At 58.5% G+C, this 19,602-nt stretch overlaps 2 protein-coding genes across 7 annotated transcripts; both read left to right on the forward strand.

Moving 5' to 3' along the window:
- The first annotated feature begins 138 nt into the window (after window positions 1–138).
- On the forward strand, window positions 139–11,513 carry FBXL16 (F-box and leucine rich repeat protein 16). Of its 4 annotated transcripts, XM_066275390.1 has the most exons (8): window positions 139–490; window positions 1,773–1,915; window positions 3,337–3,499; window positions 6,933–7,594; window positions 8,103–8,611; window positions 8,896–8,980; window positions 9,334–9,397; window positions 9,625–11,513. In XM_066275390.1, exons 4-8 carry the CDS (start codon window positions 6,947–6,949, stop codon window positions 9,771–9,773), a joined length of 1,455 nt encoding a protein of 484 aa, XP_066131487.1. In that variant the 5' UTR covers window positions 139–490; window positions 1,773–1,915; window positions 3,337–3,499; window positions 6,933–6,946; the 3' UTR covers window positions 9,774–11,513. The 4 variants fall into 4 exon arrangements, with proteins under 4 accessions (XP_066131487.1, XP_066131488.1, XP_066131486.1 ...); XM_066275391.1 differs by lacking the exon at window positions 3,337–3,499 and having other exon boundaries at window positions 139–495; XM_066275389.1 differs by lacking the exon at window positions 3,337–3,499.
- A 1,357-nt stretch (window positions 11,514–12,870) lies between these two features.
- Window positions 12,871–19,597, forward strand: WDR24 (WD repeat domain 24). Of its 3 annotated transcripts, none has more exons than XM_066275393.1 (9): window positions 12,871–13,229; window positions 13,569–14,051; window positions 16,478–16,655; window positions 16,806–17,478; window positions 18,014–18,132; window positions 18,210–18,331; window positions 18,423–18,527; window positions 18,622–18,962; window positions 19,086–19,597. In XM_066275393.1, the coding sequence occupies exons 2-9, from the start codon at window positions 13,571–13,573 to the stop codon at window positions 19,437–19,439; spliced, it is 2,373 nt and encodes a 790-aa protein (XP_066131490.1). In that variant the 5' UTR covers window positions 12,871–13,229; window positions 13,569–13,570; the 3' UTR covers window positions 19,440–19,597. The 3 variants fall into 3 exon arrangements, with proteins under 3 accessions (XP_066131490.1, XP_066131493.1, XP_066131491.1); XM_066275396.1 differs by having other exon boundaries at window positions 12,871–13,124; window positions 13,517–14,051; XM_066275394.1 differs by having other exon boundaries at window positions 12,871–13,124.
- Window positions 19,598–19,602: the final 5 nt, after the last annotated feature.

The raw sequence follows: 19,602 nt of genomic DNA on the forward strand, positions 1-19,602 counted from the left end.
TGCGCGCGACGGGGCGGGGCGGGGCTCGGAATCCTGGGCGCTCCCGCCCGGGCTCCCCAACCCGGATTGGCTCCGACGCCGGGAACGCGCGAGGGCGCGGCGCGTAGGGCCGGGCGGGGGGCGCGCGCGGCGCCGCCGGCGACCGCGGAGGAGCGGAGGGAGGAGGGTGGAGGAGGACCGCCGGGAGGAGGGCGAGGGGAGGGAGAAGGCGCCGCCTGGCTCCCTGCAAAGCGGCCTTATTTATCCGGGCACAGCCTCAGCCTCCCCGGTGGGAGGCTTGGGGCGGCCGATCCTCTCCCACCGGGGAGCTCCTCTCGGGTACGGCCGAGGTGGCCGGCCAGGCCGGGCACCGGACGCGGGGTGCGGCCGGGCCCTGCCGGCCAGGCCAGCACCTCCGCCGCCTCCCGCTTCTCCGGCGCCCATGCCGGGCTCCCCATGACGGGAGGACGCCCGGCGAATAGCGTGGCATGAGCCAGGAGCCCGGGCTGAGGTAAGGTGTGTGCTCCTGGACAGGCTGCAGGGTGGGGAGGGGCCAGGCTACGCCACCACGGCGACCACAATGAGAGGGCGGGGAGGGGGCCTGAGACAGCGCCTCTGCCACCCTGAGGGCTTATGTAACCGCAGCCCCTTCCCTGACTGTGGCCGCTGGGAGTCGGGCCCTGCCAGGCCTTCCCACAGCCCCTTACCCTAACGGAGGGCCTGGTCGAGGCCCACTCCCCATGGCAACTGGACCAAGACTGTGGGAACCAGAAATGCATGCCCGCAGCTCTCCTGGAGGGGTGAGGTCCTGGACCGTCTCTGAGCTGGCATTACCCACCTCAGCACCGGGAGCTCCTGGGTCTATGAGGTGTTAGACACGATTACACTCCAGGTGGAGCTGTGTGGACAGGTAGCCTGAGGGGCCTGTCTGCCCCTGGCCACCTTCTGTCCCTGGGCCCATATGGAGCTGCCACAGTGGAAGAAGGAAAAGGAGGGGATGGATGGGAGGGGTTTGGGCACCTGCCTGGTTATGTAGGAGGGGTCAGGCCTTGGCCAAAGCTGGAGGGTATCAGAAGGGGAAATGGGTACCCCGAGACTTGCTGGGGAGGGGTCCTGTACTCGTGGAGTTTGAGTGGGTGGGGAGAATCGCACACCAATCACCCCAGAAGGATAAAAGTCCTGGCTATTGGAGCCTGAGGGAGCCCACAGCCCAGTGGCCACTCCTCCAGCCCCTCCCTGCTTCTGCACAAGAAGCCTTCCCTCCAGAGAGAGAGCAGATGGTGGATGCCACCTCACCTGCCCCCTCCATCGGCACCTCCCCACACCCACCACCTCCTAGGGCCCAGTGACCAGAGTCAGCTCAGGCCACCCTGGTGCCAGGAAGGCACAGGGCCCTTCTTCTACCAGGCTCCCTTGAAAGCTGCTGGACAGCAGCCTAGGTTCAGAAGGCCTGGTCTGGGTTGGGCCCCTGAGACGTCCTGTAGACCAGTGCGTAAGCCTGATGGAGACTCATTGGTTCAGCAGGAGGTGGCCATAGGGCTAGACCAGAGCTTTCTGGAGAGGAGAAAGTCATGCCCCAGTTGTAAACACGGGCAGTACAGGGTGGGCTGTTCAGGCCCTAGGGGATCCCTGAACTCGGCTACCCCAGTGCCTGCAGACTCCACTATCTGGCTCCCTTCACCTCAGCCATCCCTCATCTGCCCCCTCATGGGCCATGCCCGTGAGCAACCTCTAGTGCTGGGGAGGGAGGTTCATGGGACAGGCACCACCCTCCAGCTCACACCCACTTCCAGGGCACTTGAGCGAGTCCTGTCTCCCACTGATGAGAAGAAAACAAGTGGATCCGAGGTTGGGGGACCTGGAGCCCTTCAGACAGCTGGGCCCAGGCCCAGGAAGGCCTGTACTGCTGAAATCCAGAGAGACATCTCACCCTGAGGTAGGGGAAGGGGCTCCTGGGCTGGCCTGCTCTGCTGCACACAGCCCCGTTTTATGACATGTATCTGAGAGGCTGGCATGGGGGAGGCGTGGAGGTGGCAGTGAAGGAGGGTCTGTGGGGTCAGAGGGTGGCCCAGCATCTTCCCCACCAGCAGACTGGAGGAGTTTCAACCGGACCAGCCGCAGAGGATGGGCTTGGGCTACCTTCCCCCACCGGGCAGGAAAGAGGGGGCGGGGTCGAGGTAGCCACCCAAAGCAGCATGCACCAGACACCTTAGGTCTGGGCCCAGGGATGGGTAGGTGGGGGGTGAGCTCAGGTCTTTCAGAGGAGAGGGGCTGAGATGAGGCCTGGAACACAACATCCACTCCCCAAGGCAGCAGTCTCACATGGCCGAGCTTCCCTGAGCTAGGCCAAAGACTTGAAGCACGAACTCCAGTCTCTCTCAAGGTAACATGCGCCCTTCGCAGAGGCCCTGGTGCATGGGTGGGGCAGCCTGCACCCCAGCAGCATCTCCACGCTGGGGGCGGGAGGGGAGCTGCTGCTAGGACATGTGCAAAGTCAAGTGCCGGGATGCGAATGTGCCTGACTCACGGGCTTGTCACGGAATGTGTCAGCCTGCACCATACCCCACTCCCAAGCTGCCCTGGTTGTCACCCCAGCCCCTGGGGCCACCACCAGAGATCGATCTATGGGATTTTTCTGGCTACCCACACCCCACCTGGCTTCATGACCCTCAGCAGGCAGGGGTAAGTAGTCAGTGCTGGTTTTACTGGGGCCAGGCCCCCCAGTATCCAGGGCAGGCTGCCGCAGATGAGGCATCAGGGATGGAGGAAGAGTCCTCTGAGGTGGGGGTCCCCAGGGGTGGAGTGTTTCCTGGGAACAAGCAGTCCAAAAGAAGAGTGTCCCAGTGGTGGACATGGCAGCTTGCAGCCTCTGGAAGGAGAGCAGGGGTGTGACAGGGACAACGGTGGGAGAGACTGTTCTAAGCTGGGAAGTCACAAGGATGGAAGAAGCAGAAAAAAGCGGAGAAGGAGGCCACGGGAGGTGTGCCTGGCCAGCGACAGCCGGCCAGGGGCCCTGGATTGCCCTCTGGACCACCGAGGCTGGCCTGGGCTTTGGAAGTCAGACAGATAGGGACCTTGGGGTCAAATCCCAGCTTTATACAATTTCTAAAAAGGTACTCTCTGAGTCCAGCTTTCCCCCACTGGGGTCAGGCAGTGTGTGGAGTGCTCTGACCAGCAATGGGGGGCATGGTGTGGGGAAGAGCAGGATCGCTACCATTCCTTACTCTTGCTGGTGCCTGTCCCCTTCTCCCTGAGTCTGGCCAGATTATGGGAGACAGACAGACAGCTTCCTTAACCCCACAGCTCCCAAAGGGGAGTCTCAGCCAGAGAGGAAACATGAGGTGTCCTCTTCCTAAGGGTCAGAGCTCCAGGATCTTGGGGGCCTTCTCAGAGATTCTGGCACCAACCCAATCTCAGTGGCCTTCCTCCCCGTGGACACTGGCCTCTGCCACAACTGGGACTATTGAATTGAGCAGCAGCCCCCCACCAAGTGCCCTCCTCTTAATCTAACTGTCCTCCGGTAAGCCTCATTGGCCTCAGGCAGCCACACTCTTTCTGCGTGACCCTGCTAACTGGACTGCCATTCCTCATTCATTTATTCAGCAAGCACTGAGAGACCCCGAAGCCATACCATTTCTTCTCAAGGACTCAACAGTGGTGATAGCCCAGCTGACGACTGAGACGCTGGAGGTGTTTTCTCAGTGCTGGGGATCCCGTGGGGGGGGGGGCAATAGGGGCAGTGCTTACACCAAAAAATGGAAAAGAAGGAGGTTGCAGGGTTAAGGGGCGCAGAGGCCTACCGAGCAAGCAGGGAAACCAGCATGTGCCCAGGCGGAGATGGGGAGGGAGGAGGAATGCGGGACAGGAATCGGGGCTGGGGAGATGTCAGGCAAGGCTGTAAGGTAGACTTGCTGGGTCTCAGGGTCTAGTGATGACCTGGAAAAGAGGCAGCTCCTTATGAAGGCTCAGCACGGCTATCGGCAGACTGTCAGCCTGGAAGTCACAAAGTTCTGTAGTCCTCGCAGGAGACTCGAGGACCCCACCGTGCTCCCAAGTCCACGCTGGCTCCCATGCCTCACCATGAGTCTGCTGGGGAAACAGAGGCTCTCCCAACTGGCACCCTGGTCCAGCTCTGGCTCAGGCTGATGGGGACAAGCAGTTCAAGGAGTGGCCACAGCATCCCTCTTTCCCTGGGGCAAGCCCAGGAGCCTTAAGCCCTGGGCATCTCCCCTGGAATTCTACTCCACACTGAGCAACAGCCCACGAGGGCTAGGTTAATAATAGTGCAAATGTGGCCATCTTTTTTAAAAGACTCCTAGCATTAACTCCTGGTATTTATTGATTCCTGCCTAAATGAGGAGGCAGCCCCCAGCAAACTGGCAGCTGCCCTTAACCCCTCCTAGCAAGAAACTTCAAACATGTCCCCAAGCCACACTGGGTACTGTCACAGGTACCAGGAAGGTGGGAGTTCTGCAACCCATCTGGCCAGACAGAGGGGCCTTGTCCTAGTTCTCCCAAGCACTCTTGCCGAACTGAGTGTGACGAGTCTCTGGAACCCGGCAGAACCATGAACAAGGTTGAGGAGCAGCAGGGCTGCCTCTAGGAAGGCAGCTCCAATCCAGGGCCTGGGGTAGGGGACTGGGAGCGCTGACTGACAGGCAGGACAGGATCTTCTGGCCAGGGAGGGGGTGTGGAATGAGAAGCAGACAGAACTCTGACACTACCCCCAGGCTGCAGAGGGTCATCCTGGTCCTGGCCACTCCTCGTGGGTTCTCACCAGTGGCAAGTTGGTTTTCACCAGCTCGGCCCTGCGGCTTGGAGGGTGGGGATGGTTCTGTGGGCGTGTGCAAATGTGAGCTCCACTGGGGGATAGGAAGGGAGCCTCACAGTTGCCCTGGACATCCACGTGCATCCCCCCAACTCAGGAGCTCCACGTGCACACCATGGTTGGGAGCATTTTCAACCTAAATCTGCTCTTGAGTTATTTCTCCCCTGTTGCCGCCCCCGCCGCCTCCTTAGGATCTTAGACTTGCAGGGCGGCTTCTTTCCTCCCCCCTGCTCCCCTTCCTCCGCCTCCAGGGCCCCTCCCTGCTAAGCTGGGTTTGCCGGATCCATCCGCCCTACACCACACCACCAGCCGCTGTCCGCGGTGGAGGCGGCTGGGCCTCGCCTCCGAGCACGCGCACAGCGGCTGCAGGGGCGCTGTCCATGGTGCTGCGCGCCGAGGGGCCCGCCGGCCGCGCCTCAGTCTGTGGGAAGCGGCGGCGGAAGCTGGGTGGGCGGTGCACCCTGAGCCGTGAAATCATGGAGTCCCGCTCCAGGGACACAGAAGGTTTTCAGGCTGGGCCTGCCTCTCTAAACCCAGCAGCCCAAAGGAAGGAGCTACTGGGACAAACTGGCCCCTGGATGCTGGAGTGGGGGCCGGTTGTGGGCTTCATTCTGTTCTTCCAGGAAACACTGCTGGCCACGATGGTCCCCTTCTCCTGTAGTGACATTAAGAGCAGCCCTCATGTTAGCCCAACCCCGCTACTGTAGGAAAACTAACTCCTTGGAGCCTCAGGTTTCGAATATGACCCCCCAGAGCGGCTGTGATGTTGAAGTCCATGATTATCCCAGTGGGCAATCAGCAGATGTTATGGATGTCATGTATCAGCTTGTGTGAAGGCATGAGCTTATAGTGAGGGGCCAACCTGAGCTGCCAAGTGGGGAAGGCTTTGAGTCCAAAGCTGGTTGGCAATCATGAAGGCCACGTGTCCTGGGTCTGTGCCTCCTGGCAAGACATGTTAGTGCTGGCAAGGATTGTCCTGTCCAGGGCGTGGAAGCACTGGAGGGTGTGGTCCTGGAAAGAGCAAGGTAGGATTGTCCACTTCATTCCCATGGCTCCTGTCCCCTTCCACTCTGGCAGGCCATGGGGTTCAGAGCGATGTCTGTGTCACTTTCCAAGTGCTTTTTGTGAACCATGCACTATGCTTAGCTTTTTGCACATGCTGTCTAGTGGCAGGAGTATTGTTACTTCCCAGGCTTCTAAGTGAGCAAAGTCAGGCTTGGAGAAGGGATAGCCTTCCTCAGGCCACACAGCCAAGGTGAGAGGCCTGTTCTGAGTCCAGGGTGTGACCTTGTAGGGGAAAACAGTGCACAGCCTCCTCACTGGATGTCTCGTGTGGGCTGGGCAGGATATCTGGAATGTGGAGCAGAGGTAGCACTGTGAGGGTCCCACTGCCCCTTCTCTCAAGGGCCATCTGTGGGCTGTGCCTTCTGTCACCCATTCACAGCCTTGGAGGCCTGAGAAGGGGAGAGAGGGTGGTCTCGTCCCTACCCTGGAGGGAGCTCTCTTCACAGTGTTCCATAACCTTCTCTGGTCCAAGCCTCTGCTCTACCACTGACTATGACCTTGAGCAAGCAAGCCATACTGCCTCAGCCTCAGTTTCCTCATCTGGTCAATGGCTGCAGTATCCACAGCATCCTGAGCCACAAAACCTGCTGTAGCCACTGAGATTCTCAGGGACTGGTGTGTGAATCTCGGAGTACTGGGACTACTCCAGAAAGTCATGCTGACACCCCAAAGTGGAGGGGACAGAGACTACCCCAAATCCTTTCCCTCAATTGTTCAGCCCCTACGAAATGGAGGCAGGCACTGATGGTGGGCATCAGGGTAGCAAAAGTGCAGGGAGCATTTATGGATGAGTGTTGTCTCTCTCCACCTCTGTTTTCTCATCTGTGAAATGTCAGAAGCCTTGTGAGTGGGTGCAGGTTGAGCTCAGTGCACACCCTAAGTGCTCAGGGACTGGCCCTCCATTTGCTGCTGTCAGGGAGGAGAGCTTGCACTTAGATCCTTTTCTGTCAAGTAGTTCTGGGAGTGCCCTGGTAGAGGGTGTCCAAAGACAGGAAGGGGCCCAGCTCTGCCCTGCTCTCCCAGAGAGAGCATGGAACTCACTACGGGCCCCTATCTGCAGAGTGACGGAGGAAGATGTCCAGCCCTGGAGTCGACGGCGACCCCAAGCCCCCATGCTTGCCTCGAAATGGCCTGGTGAAGTTGCCGGGCCAGCCCAATGGCCTGGGTGCAGCCAGTATCACCAAGGGCACGCCAGCTGCCAGGAACCGCCCCTGCCAGCCACTGCCCCCACCCACTCTCCCACCACCACCCAGCCTGGCTGCCCCGCTACCACGGGCTGCCTTGGCTGGGGGCCTGTGCCCCCCAGCAGGGATACCCGTTGGTGGACCAGCCTCAGCCCCAGCACCTGCGCCCCCAGTGGAACGGCCACCACTGGCCACAGATGAAAAGATCCTCAATGGCCTCTTCTGGTACTTCTCGGCCTGCGAGAAGTGTGTGCTGGCCCAGGTGTGCAAGGCCTGGCGACGTGTGCTCTACCAGCCGAAGTTCTGGGCAGGCCTCACGCCTGTGCTGCACGCCAAGGAGCTCTACAACATGCTGCCTGGTGGTGAGAAGGAGTTTGTGAACCTGCAGGGCTTTGCTGCACGTGGCTTTGAGGGCTTCTGCTTAGTTGGAGTGTCCGACCTGGATATCTGTGAGTTCATCGACAACTACGCCCTGTCCAAGAAGGGTGTCAAGGCCATGAGCCTCAAGCGCTCCACCATCACTGATGCTGGCCTGGAGGTGTGTACTGCTTCTGGCTCGCTGGCTCAGAAGGGATGGGGATGGGGGCAGGGCCAGACAGCAGCCACTGGACAGGTGTGAGGGTGAGGGGAATTGGGGGTTGGGCCTAGAGGAAGCTCAGGCACATGAGAAGCAATATAGCTGAGGGCTGAGTCAGTGCCCTGAGGTGGGCAGGGGGAGCAGGACTAGTCACATAATTTGAGCAACTGAGTCCAAAATGAAAATGCAGGTTCCTTGCTCAAAGATGAATGAACAGTGCCAGTTGGGAGGATACTGGAGGTAATGGGAAGAGCAGGGCAAAGGGCGTCCTCTTTTAGAGTGTGGTTGAGGTGTAACACTCGCTGTAAAGTGCACTTGTACAAGAGTACAGCTCCATGTATGTTTACACACGACTCCTTCCACCCTACCTCCTACCCTCCTCACCATGCCCTGTGGGGAGGGGCATACCTGGGCAGCCTAGGTGGATGTGAAGGTCAGGCCTCCTGACCCCAAACCTACTGGCCCATAGGTGATGCTGGAGCAGATGCAGGGTGTGGTGCGCCTTGAGCTGTCTGGCTGCAACGACTTCACCGAGGCAGGGCTGTGGTCCAGCCTGAGCGCACGCATCACCTCGCTGAGCGTGAGTGACTGCATCAACGTGGCCGATGACGCAATCGCAGCCATCTCACAGCTGCTGCCCAACCTGGCCGAGCTGAGCCTGCAGGCCTACCATGTGACTGACACGGCGCTGGCCTACTTCACAGCGCGCCAAGGCCACAGCACGCACACCCTGCGCCTGCTCTCCTGCTGGGAGATTACCAACCACGGGGTAGTCAATGTGGTGCACAGCCTGCCCAACCTCACGGCGCTCAGCCTCTCTGGCTGCTCTAAGGTCACTGATGATGGTGTGGAGCTGGTGGCTGAGAACCTGCGCAAGCTGCGAAGCCTCGACCTCTCATGGTGCCCGCGTATCACTGACATGGCCCTCGAGTATGTTGCCTGCGACCTGCACCGTCTGGAGGAGCTAGTGCTGGACAGGTGTGTGTGTCCCCCACCCCCAGGCCGTGGGGGTGAACAGTTTAGTGAACAGTTCCATAAGTAGTGGGGCTACAATGAGTGGGGAGGGTGCTGAGGGGCAGGGCCCTCAAAACGCGGGCCTAGTGTGGGTGAGGCGGGGCTGTGAAAATAAAGGTGCTATTACCAGTGGGGCAGGGGGTGAGTTCACGACAGGGGCACTGCAGGAAAAAGAGTAAGGGGTCGGAGCTGAGGGGCAAGGAGAGAAGGTTTTGAAGGTGGGCAGTCCCGCTCTGTTGCAACCACAGGTGTGTACGCATCACGGACACTGGCCTCAGCTATTTATCCACCATGTCGTCCCTCCGCAGCCTCTACCTACGATGGTGCTGCCAGGTACCGGCCCTCCAAGCCTCCGAAGATTGGGGAATAGGCAGGGGAGGTGGGGGGGCGCGGGTAATGCCCCGCCCAGACAGTCCTCTGATCTGCTCCCGGCCCACTCAGATCCTGTAAGGAAGTCTGGGATACCTCTACACCCAGCGGCCGAAGTAAGCGGAGCGTGCGGAGTCCCCAGGGCCCTCAACGGCACTCCCCAGCTGCCTCCTGGCTCCGTGGGGAGCTGAGAAACCCCCGTTTTGAACCCCGCTCCCTGCCCCTCCAGCAGCTCCAGGCCAGCGGCCTGACCCCAGGAGTGGGTCTCCTACAGGGCGCGAGCGGACATAGTTAACTCGCTCCGCCCTCCCGCCCAGGTGCAGGACTTCGGGCTGAAGCACCTCCTGGCCATGAGGAGTTTGCGTCTCCTGTCTCTGGCAGGTGAGACTACCCCCTGCTGCCCTCCTGGATAGTGACCACTGCCCCCCCCCCCCCACACACACACACTTAGTCCGACCCCGCCAATCCTGCGTATTCATATCGGGCTGACTCGCTGTTACCAAGCTCCAGGTCAGAAGATTAAGGTGCCGGGCACACTCTAGCCCCGCCCTCCCTGCCCCGCCCCCGCCCGGGCTCCGCCCACTCAGCCATCGCCCGGTCCCCCGCAGGATGCCCACTGCTGACAACCACCGGGCTGTCGGGCCTGGTACAGCTGCAGGACCTAGAGGAACTGGAGCTGACTAACTGCCCCGGGGCCACCCCCGAACTCTTCAAGTACTTCTCGCAGCACCTGCCCCGCTGCCTCGTCATCGAGTAGCGCGGGGTCTCCGCGCCCCCGTCACAGGAACCGTCAGGCTCTGGGCGGGGACGCGAGAGCACTACTAAGGCCCCTCTCCCTGCACCCCCTTGTCCAGCGCAAGAGGCGGAGTGAACCGGGAGCTAACCCTGCCCCGGGGCTCCCCCGGCTCCTCTCCTGGCCCTGCCCAGGCAGGGAGGGGCGACGGGCGATTCCCGCCCCACGCACGCACGCACACTCGGGGATTTGTGCATGCCCCTCGCTCCCGCCCTGCACGCCCACCCTCCGCTCCTCTGCAGCCACCTCCTATCATTCGCTCGCCCGCGGGTGTGGGCGGGGGCCGGGCCTGCTCCTGTGGGGCGCTTTAAGCTCGCCAGACGGCCGCTGTTACCACCTTCCCCGCCACACCCCGCTGTCTCCCAGCGGTCCTCCGTCTCGGGCAGGGCCCAGGGGGCTGAGGGAGACTGGGCCCCCAGAACACAAGGGCCCGGAAAAGCCCCATGGGCTGCCCGAATCTTCCACCGCACCGCGCCTAGAGCCCTCAGAAGGTACAAGGGGAAACAGGCCACCGCCAAAGCCATTGCCCGCTGAGGAGCCTAAGTCCCACCCGCCCTTCCTCCACCTCATGCCAGCCTGACCTAAGAGACCTCCCCTTTTCTTTGCCACTGTGTGAGACAGTCCCACCCCCATCCGCAGGCCTACAAGTTCTTGGGCCCTGGCCAGACTGGGGCTAAATTAGGTTGAGAGAAGAGCAGAGTGGGTGACAATGACTTTGGCATAATCAACATTAGCCCAGCCAGCTCCAGTTCATCTCAGCCCAGAAGTGGTAACAGCTAGACCCAAGCTGCAGTGACTCGGGGCCCACAGGTCTTGGGAGCAGTCCTAGGTGGACCCTATACTGCACCCCCTGTAGCCATCTGGGCCCAGGCCTCTCAGCACCACACTTCACCCTGGGCAGGTCTGTCAGGTAGAAGCTGGAAAAGTGGGCCTCAGCCAAAGCTCAGGGTCAACAGCAGCTAGTGACTTTGATCTTCCAGTGGCCAGCACACCCATAGCACCCAGAGGAGGGAGGGCTCCTTTCTAGCTACTACCCACCCCTCCTCAGTTTCCCAAACATCTGCTTGCCCAACTCGGCTCTAACCATGTTCTGTCCAATCCCAAGACTTGGAAGTCCTAGGGGATGCTGGCACATCTTGGTAATTGCTGCAGAGGGGGCTGGGACCCCTTTCCATCCCAACCTTGAACCCCAGGAGATACAGCACCCACATCTAATCTTGGGACACCCCTGCCCCCAAGTGGTTGGAAGAGAGTAACCGGTTTCCAGAGGGTGAGAGAGAGAGAGAGAGAGAGAGAGAGCTGGAGAGAAAGAGCGAGCGAGAGATGCAATTGAAGCAGAGAAACAGTTCAACAGCCCAAAGATCTCTCTGCCCCTGCAGTGCCCGAAGGAGGCTCCTGTCTGAAGTCAGGAGCCAGTTTCTTTGGCCCTTCCCACAGCTCCTTAGTGGGGAGGTGGCAGCTGTCCAATTGTCCAAAGTATTAATGTAACTGAAGCTGTGACATTTCCAACAACTTTAGAAAGAAAAAATAAGGGGAGAGAGGAAAACCCAACCAATCCCTAAAATCATTTTCTTATTGTACATAATGATCTCATTCTCCTGTATATGCGGAAGATATAACCTTATATTTGGTAAGTGTTTCTTGTGCTATTTTATCATGTGACCTGTTTATAAAAATATATATTAAAAAAAAAAGTTGTAAAAACACGTGTCTGAGTTGTTAGGTCATCAGACCATGGTGGGGAAGGTATATCTGCCTAAAGGGTCCAAGTCTCTGGATTCTTGTGAACCTTTCAACTCATCAAACTTGTTGCTTCTTTCAATAAACATGTAGAGGAGAGGCTTGGTGCCAAGGTGCCAGACTGGAAACCCAGCACTGACCAAAAGAGAAGGTCCCTAAGCTCTCCTTTTAAGGGTTGCGGTGGGGGTGGGGGGCAGAGGGAGCAGGAACAGAGCCAGAGTAACCAAAGAAGCCTCTTCTGCAGCAAGCACCCGAACCACTTAGTAAAAACTACTTCTGGGGATTAGGGTAGATGAGGAAGGAGGTGGAGATGACAGGTACTAAAGTCATTACACCCAATAGTCCTTCCAAAATACTTTCAGAAGGGCAAGAATGAATCCTGTTTCATGTACAGGGTAAATGAGGTTAAGAGAGGGGCAGGGATATCCTAAAAGATCATACAGTACAGCAAGGACAGACCAGAACTCACACCCAGGAGAGAGGGAGGCTCAGAGAGGGTCACTTGAACTGGGTTGTGTGTACAGGTGGTCAGGCACTGGAAATTTATGGAGACCAAGACAGACATGATCCCTGCCTGGTGGAGCACATATTTGTAAGCAACAGACAATGACCAGTAAACAGAAACGGGTTGTGACAAGTGGAATTGAAAGTACTTGGAGAGGCCATGTTAGATGAAGTGGCCAGAGAAGGCCTCTGGGAATGGCACCCTCAGGTGTGGGAAGAAGACGCGTTCTGGAGAGAAAGGGGCCTAGTACGGGTGGCGGCGAGACAGGAAAGAGCTTGGCGGGCTGGAAGAAGGAATGGAAGCTGCTGTGGCTGAGGTACGCCGGGAAAGGAAGAGGCCAGGGATTTGGGATTTCCACGAAGTGGTGGGGAACTACGGGGCACTTTAGTCCAAAGAGTGGTACCTGGCTGTTGTGCGGGGTTCGGATCACAAGAAACAGGAGCCCAAGAAAGCCTTTAGAAAAACCTACTTAACCTGGGGTTCAGGGGAGATGAGGAAGGAGGTGGAAACGATTGGAGGGACTCGGACCTCGTTTAGGGACTCATGGACTTGCTGACGGACCATTAGAGGAAAATGAGCTCTGGTAATAAATATTGTAGATTAAAAAAAAAAGAGACCAACCCATGAAGTGAAATCTGGGGAGACCCTCTACCTCAGGCCTGGGCCAAACCTCCGCCTCTATCGGCGCTGGTCACTGATCCGGAACTTTTGTAGTGTGGAAGCCCGTTCCCGGTGGGGGGCCGACAATATACGGACCACTTCCGACGAGGGGCGGGAAAGAGGTTATTTCCGGTGCGTCAATTCCGGCCCGGCCGGAATTTTACTAAATGGTTCGGGTGCTCGCGGAGGAAACTTCTTCGGTTCCTCTGGTCTGTTCCCGCTGCCTCCGCTCCCCCAACCACGACAACCTCCGAGCCGCCGGCATTTCCTGACTCTCCTCACGCCCTCAGGCTCCTTAAACGGCTCGGTCTTGAAGTCCTTCTGGGCCCTCCGCACCTCTGTCCTCCGGGCCCCCCTCTAGCCCTTCAGCTCCGTCCCGGAAGGCCCCAGAGCTGTCTGTGTGGATGGTGGTAACCACCTCACTTCTCTGTCGGGATTGGCTGACTGATGACCACTGACCGCTGAGATCTGATTGTTGAGGGGATGGAAAGGTGGCCTGGGCTAGGACTGACCAGGTAGGGTCTTCCCCACAAGTCAGACATGGGACTGACCAGCTGCAGGGTAGCTGGTCTTGGGAGCAGTCCTAGGTGAACCCTACGCTGCACCCCCGGTAGCCAGCTGTGTAGAAGCTATGGCACCTTCTGACTGCCCACCTAGGGCGATGGAACATGCCTGTCAGACTGACTGACTAATGGTGGACTGCCCTGGACTGGCTCACTAAGACTGACTAGCCCAGGTCTAAGCAGCTTTGGGGGATGCAACTAAGGTGAAAGGTTTGAACCGACAGGGCCCCTCCTCTTAGGGTGACCAGGCCAGCCATCTTCACTGACCTCCTGTCTCCACTACCTGTGCAGCCATGGAGAAGATGTCCCGCGTGACTACAGCCCTGGGTGGCAGCGCACTGACGGGACATACTATGCACTGCCATCTGGATGCACCGGCCAATGCCATCAGCGTGTGCCGTGATGCGGCCCAGGTGGTCGTGGCAGGCCGCAGCATTTTCAAGATCTATGCTATTGAAGAGGAGCAGTTTGTGGAGAAGCTGAACCTGCGTGTGGGCCGCAAGCCTTCACTCAACCTAAGCTGCGCTGATGTTGTCTGGCATCAGATGGATGAGAACCTGCTGGCCACAGCGGCCACCAACGGTGTGGTAGTCACATGGAATCTGGGCCGACCATCCCGCAACAAGCAGGACCAGTTGTTCACAGAGCATAAGCGCACGGTGAACAAAGTCTGCTTCCACCCCTCTGAGGCCCACGTGCTGCTCAGTGGCTCCCAGGATGGCTTCATGAAGTGCTTTGACCTCCGCAGGAAGGACTCTGTCAGCACCTTTTCAGGTGAGGCCCTCAGAAGTGGGATGGGCAGATGTGCGTCATTATAGGTGTCTGGACTGTCTAGGCAGGTTAAGAAGTACTGCATGCACCAAAGCCCTTCAGATATGCTCCCAGAGAGCGTCCTGGAGGACGCAGGTGATCAGGGGAGGGATGGGGCAGGCTTAGTTGAAGTGTGGGGAGTAGCTGGAGTGTGGCTGCAGCTCTGATGCACTGAAGGGCCAGCAGGATTCAAAGCTGGGTATGGGATGAGGAAGAAGGCAGAGCCTGAGCAGGCCCACAACCAACCTGGGTGGCTGAGCAGGTGACAGTTTCGCTGCCTCCTCTTTCTATGCCTCAGAGCTCAAGGCTGTCTCATTGCAAGAAGTCCACCGGGACCTCCAGGGTCCTCAGCCCAGGTTTGCAGAGGAGATGGGGTGCACTGCCTAGTCCCCCCATGGTTCTTTTCCCAGCAGGCCCAGTGTTTTTTTGTTGTTGTTGTTTGTTTGGGGGGTTTTTTTTGTTGTTTTTTTTTTTGTATTTTTCTGAAGCTGGAAACTGGGAGAGACAGTCAGACAGACTCCCGCATGCGCCTGACCGGGATCCACCCAGCATGCCCACGAGGGGCAACGCTCTGCCCACCAGGGGGCGATGCTCTGCCCATCCGGGGCGTGGCTCTATTGCGACCAGAGCCACTCTAGCGCCTGGGGCAGAGGCCAAGGAGCCATCCCCAGCGCCCGGGCCATCCTTGTTCCAATGGAGCCTTGGCTGCGGGAGGGGAAGAGAGAGACAGAGAGGAAGGAGAGGGGGAGGGGCGGAGAAGCAGATGGGCACTTCTCCTGTGTGCCCTGGCTGGGAATCGAACCCGGGACTTCTGCATGCCAGGCCGATGCTCTACCACTGAGCCAACCGGCTAGGGCCTGTTTGGTTTTTTTTTTGTATTTTTCTTTTTTTTTTTTTTTTTTTTGTATTTTTCTGAAGTTGGAAACAGGGAGGCAGTTAGACAGACTCCCGCACGCGCCCGACCGGGATCCACCCGGCATGCCCACCAGGGGGTGATGCTCTGCCCATCTGGGGCGTTGCTCTGTCACAACCAGAGCCATTCTAGCGCCTGAGGCAGAGGCCACAGAGCCATCCTCAGCGCCTAGGCCAACTTTACTCCAATGGAGCCTTGGCTGTGGGAGGGGAGGAGAGAGACAGAGAGGAAGGAGAGGGGGAGGGTTGGAGAAGCAGATGGGTGTTTCTCCTGTTTTTTTTTATTTAAAAAAAAATTTTTTTTTTGTATTTTTTTTATTTACAGAGACAGAGTCAGAGAGAGGGATAGACAGGGACAGACAGGAATGGAGAGAGATAAGAAGCATCAATCATTAGTTTCTCGTTGCGACACCTTAGTTGTTCATTGATTGCTTTCTCATATGTGCCTTGACTGTGGGGCTACAGCAGAGCGAGTAACCCCTTGTTCGAGCGAGCAACCTTGGGTCCAAGCTGGTGAGTTCTGCTCAAACCAGATGAGCCCGCGTTCAAACTGGCAACCTTGTGGTCTTGAACCTGGGTCCTCTGCATCCCAGTCTTATGCTCTATCCACTGCGCCACCGCCTGGTCAGGGAGGCCCAGTGTTTTTTGTTGTTTTTTTTTAAATTTTATTTATTTATTTATTCATTTTAGAGAGGAGAGGGAGAGACAGAGAGAGAGAAGGGGGGGAGAAGCTGGAAGTATCAACTCCCATATGTGCCTTGACCAGGCAAGCCCAGGGTTTCGAACCGGCGACCTCAGCATTTCCAGGTCGACGCTTTATCCACTGCACCACCACAGGTCAGGCAGGCCCAGTGTTTTTGAGCCAGTTCTCCCTTGTCCACCTCAGTGAAACCAAGTGAAGCACAGGACAAAGACCTTGGAAAAGTGAGGGTGGGAGTCTCTGAAGACAGACCCTGAGCTACCTGTGCTGGAGTGAAGCTGGACACTGCCCTCAAAGGCTCTAAGTGTGGCAGTTTTGGGGCGTGGACATGGATCCTCAAAGACTCCAATCTTCTGGAATTGATCTGGAGCTCCAGTTCAACGTGGAGGGACTTGGCATAGGCTGGGGTACCCTCATCTGGGCCTCCTTCAGGGGCCTCCGAACTCCTTGGAGAGTGTGGAGAGGCAGCCTAGTGAGGCTCCTGTCTACCCAGGGCTCTGATACCCAGGCCTGAAGCCGGGCCGTAGCTTTGCATAAGGACTGACATCAGAGAAAGAATCCAGAGCAAAGCGAGGTCCAGGAGTATGTCAGAAGCTACCTGATGCTTGGGTGACCTGCTTCCCAGCCCAGGCGTTGTGTCTGCGAGGCCTCACCTCTCCCTGTCTACTTGGGAGGGTCCACAGCCACTCTGATGGCTCCCCTCTTTGCCACTCTCCCTTCTGGAGTCCCCTGTGACCTGTCCCCCTCACCTCTCTTTCCATTGACATCCTGTCCATAGGCCAGTCTGAGAGTGTACGGGATGTCCAGTTCAGCATCCGGGACTACTTCACCTTTGCCTCCACATTTGAGAATGGCAATGTGCAGCTCTGGGACATAAGGCGGCCTGATCGTTGTGAAAGGATGTTCACAGCCCACAATGGGCCTGTCTTCTGCTGTGACTGGCACCCTGAGGACAGGTATGGAGTGGCCTTGAGGTGGGGGCAGCAGGGTGGGATGGTTGGTGCTCACGGAAGGGCTCTCTCACTGCCTCAAGTCTTATGAGACAGAGAGTGGGGAATTCTGCTACCCCAGGAAAGGAAACTGAGGGCTTCATGGGCCTTCCGTAGGGGCTGGCTGGCCACAGGTGGGCGTGACAAGATGGTGAAGGTCTGGGACATGACCACACAACGTGCCAAGGAGGTACACTGCGTGCAAACCATTGCTTCAGTGGCCAGAGTCAAGTGGCGGCCCGAGTGCCGCCACCACCTGGCTACGTGCTCCATGATGGTGGACCACAACATCTACGTGTGGGATGTGCGCAGGCCCTTTGTGCCAGCAGCCATGTTTGAGGAGCACCGCGATGTCACAACGGGCATCGCCTGGCGCCATCCACATGACCCCTCTTTCCTGCTCTCTGGCTCCAAAGACAGCACACTGTGTCAGCACCTGTTCCGTGACGCCAGCCAGCCTGTTGAGCGTGCCAATCCTGAGGGCCTCTGCTACGGTCTCTTTGGGGACCTGGCCTTTGCTGCCAAGGAGAGCCTTGTGGCCACTGAGTCAGGGCGCAAGCCCTATGCTGGGGATCGGCGCCACCCCATCTTCTTCAAGCGCAAGCTGGACCCTGCTGAGCCCTTCGCAGGGCTCGCCTCCAGTGCCCTCAGCGTCTTTGAGATGGAGCCTGGTAGTGGCAGCATGAGCTGGTTTGTTGACACTGCTGAGCGTTATGCCTTGGCTGGCCGGCCTCTGGCTGAGCTCTGTGACCATAATTCAAAAGTGGCCCGGGAACTTGGCCGAAACCAGGTAGGTGGGGCTGTGCTGAGGGGGGCCCAGGGGTCATGACCTTGAGGAAAGGTTGGCGCTCCCCCAAGTACTGCACCCAGACGCTTCCCTGAGTTCAGTGCACTGACTCTCACTCGCCCCAATAACTGAGGGTGCCCAGGGCCCCAGAGCAGGGCAAACACCAGTGCCATCCTGGGGATACAGGTGTTGGGTATCATGGAACTTAAGCCCCTTTTTCTGTCTCATTCTTGCTTTGGACTTCTAAGGTTCCTGGCCCTGTAGAGGTCCACACTGCCTTTCTCATCATCTCCCTGGGACTCCGGGCTCATTTCCACACTACCTCCCACAACTGCTTCTTTCTGTGCCCTGCAGGATGAGGGCTGGGATTTTTTGTCTTTCCTGTGGGCCTCAGTTTCCCTACCTGGAATGGGCCAGGATATTGGGACCCTGGAGCAGCTGTACACAGAGAGTCTATGGTTCCATCCAGGCAGGCGGGGCTTCCTGCATGGGGCACACAGGACTCAGGACCCCATGAGTGACTGGTGTCCACCCCTAGGTAGCACAGACATGGACCATGCTACGGATCATCTACTGTAGCCCTGGCCTGGTGCCCACTACCAATCTCAACCACAGTGTGGGCAAGGGCAGCTCCTGTGGCCTGCCACTCATGAACAGGTAGATTCCTGGTGGTGGCTTTCTCAGCGGGTGAGACTGCAGGAGCCTACCCACCTATCCACCCTCCCTGCCCTTAGTTTCAACCTGAAGGATATGGCCCAAGGACTGGGCAGTGAGACCCGCCTGGACCGCAGCAAGGGTGACGCACGGAGTGACACGGTGCTGCTTGACTCCTCAGCCACACTCATCACCAATGAGGGTACGCTGGAGGGCAGCACAGGATATTGTTGGAAGTGGGGCTGGGGCATCCCAAAGCAAGCCAGCAGTAAAAATCCCTCCTTCGTGGGCAGATAATGAGGAGACCGAGGGCAGTGATGTGCCTGCTGACTACCTGCTGGGTGACGCAGAGGGCGAGGAAGACGAGTTGTACCTGCTGGATCCAGAACACGCACACAGTGAGTTGGGGCTGGGAGAGCAGTGCTGGGAGGCGGAGCCAGCGGCTCAGACCCTGCCTCCCATGACCGAGCCTTCCATGCCCGTGCCTCGCAGCGGAGGAGCCCGAGTATGTGCTGCCCCAGGAAGCCTTCCCGCTGCGCCATGAAATCGTGGACACGCCGCCAGGCCCTGAGAACCTACAGGACAAGGCCGACTCTCCCCACGTGAGCGGCAGTGAGGCAGATGTGGCCTCCCTGGCACCCGTGGACTCCTCCTTCTCGCTCATCTCTGTCTCACACGCACTCTACGACAGCCGCCTGCCATCCGACTTCTTCAGTGCCCTGGTGTGCGACATGCTACGCTTTTACGCTGAGCAGGGCGATGTGCAGATGGCCGTATCCGTCCTTATTGTGCTGGGTGAGCGCGTGCGCAAGGAGATTGACGAGCAGACCCAGGTTGGTGAGCGGGCGGGGGAAGGTCTTCCCGTACACTTGCCTGTGCTTGCACCCAGCATGCTGGGGTGAAACCCCTCAGCGTGCCCAAGACCCGTGCCTCCCTCCTCCCTCCCTGCACCACAGGAGCACTGGTACACGTCTTACATTGACCTGCTGCAGCGCTTCTGCCTCTGGAACGTGTCCAACCAGGTGGTCAAGCTCAGCACTAGTCGTGCTATCAGCTGTCTCAACCAGGCCTCCACTACCCTCCATGTAAACTGCAGCCACTGCAAGAGGCCCATGAGCAGCCGGGGCTGGGTCTGTGACAGGTGCCACCGCTGCGCAAGCATGTGTGCCGTCTGCCACCACGTGGTCAAGGGCTTGTTCGTGTGGTGCCAGGGCTGCAGTCACGGAGGCCACTTGCAGCACATCATGAAGTGGCTGGAGGGCAGCTCCCATTGCCCTGCTGGCTGTGGCCACCTGTGCGAGTACTCCTGACCCACTCGCACGGCCAGGAGAGGGAGGAAGCTGGAGCTTTTGAACCAAATAAATGAAGTTGAGCCACAGTCTGAGGCTGCCTGTCACTCGGTCAGTCGCGCCGCAAGCTGCCCTGTCAGCTGCCCTGTCATCTCGTAGGTCGATTCTGGTGGGCGGGTGGCAG

Source organism: Saccopteryx bilineata, chromosome 4, assembly GCF_036850765.1.
Source record: "Saccopteryx bilineata isolate mSacBil1 chromosome 4, mSacBil1_pri_phased_curated, whole genome shotgun sequence".
NCBI lineage: Eukaryota > Metazoa > Chordata > Mammalia > Chiroptera > Emballonuridae > Saccopteryx > Saccopteryx bilineata.

What these genes read in the sequence shown, in the direction of transcription:
- FBXL16 (XM_066275391.1), top strand. Translation starts at nt 6,947, where the DNA reads ATGTCCAGCCCTGGAGTCGACGGCGACCCCAAGCCCCCATGCTTGCCT. An exon ending in TCACTGATGCTGGCCTGGAG is followed by an intron (nt 7,595 to 8,102) that starts GTGTGTACTGCT and finishes ACTGGCCCATAG; the next exon opens with GTGATGCTGGAGCAGATGCA. An exon ending in ACCTACGATGGTGCTGCCAG is followed by an intron (nt 8,981 to 9,333) that starts GTACCGGCCCTC and finishes CCTCCCGCCCAG; the next exon opens with GTGCAGGACTTCGGGCTGAA.
- WDR24 (XM_066275393.1), top strand. Translation starts at nt 13,571, where the DNA reads ATGGAGAAGATGTCCCGCGTGACTACAGCCCTGGGTGGCAGCGCACTG. An exon ending in CACACTCATCACCAATGAGG is followed by an intron (nt 18,332 to 18,422) that starts GTACGCTGGAGG and finishes CTTCGTGGGCAG; the next exon opens with ATAATGAGGAGACCGAGGGC. An exon ending in GGATCCAGAACACGCACACA is followed by an intron (nt 18,528 to 18,621) that starts GTGAGTTGGGGC and finishes CGTGCCTCGCAG; the next exon opens with CGGAGGAGCCCGAGTATGTG.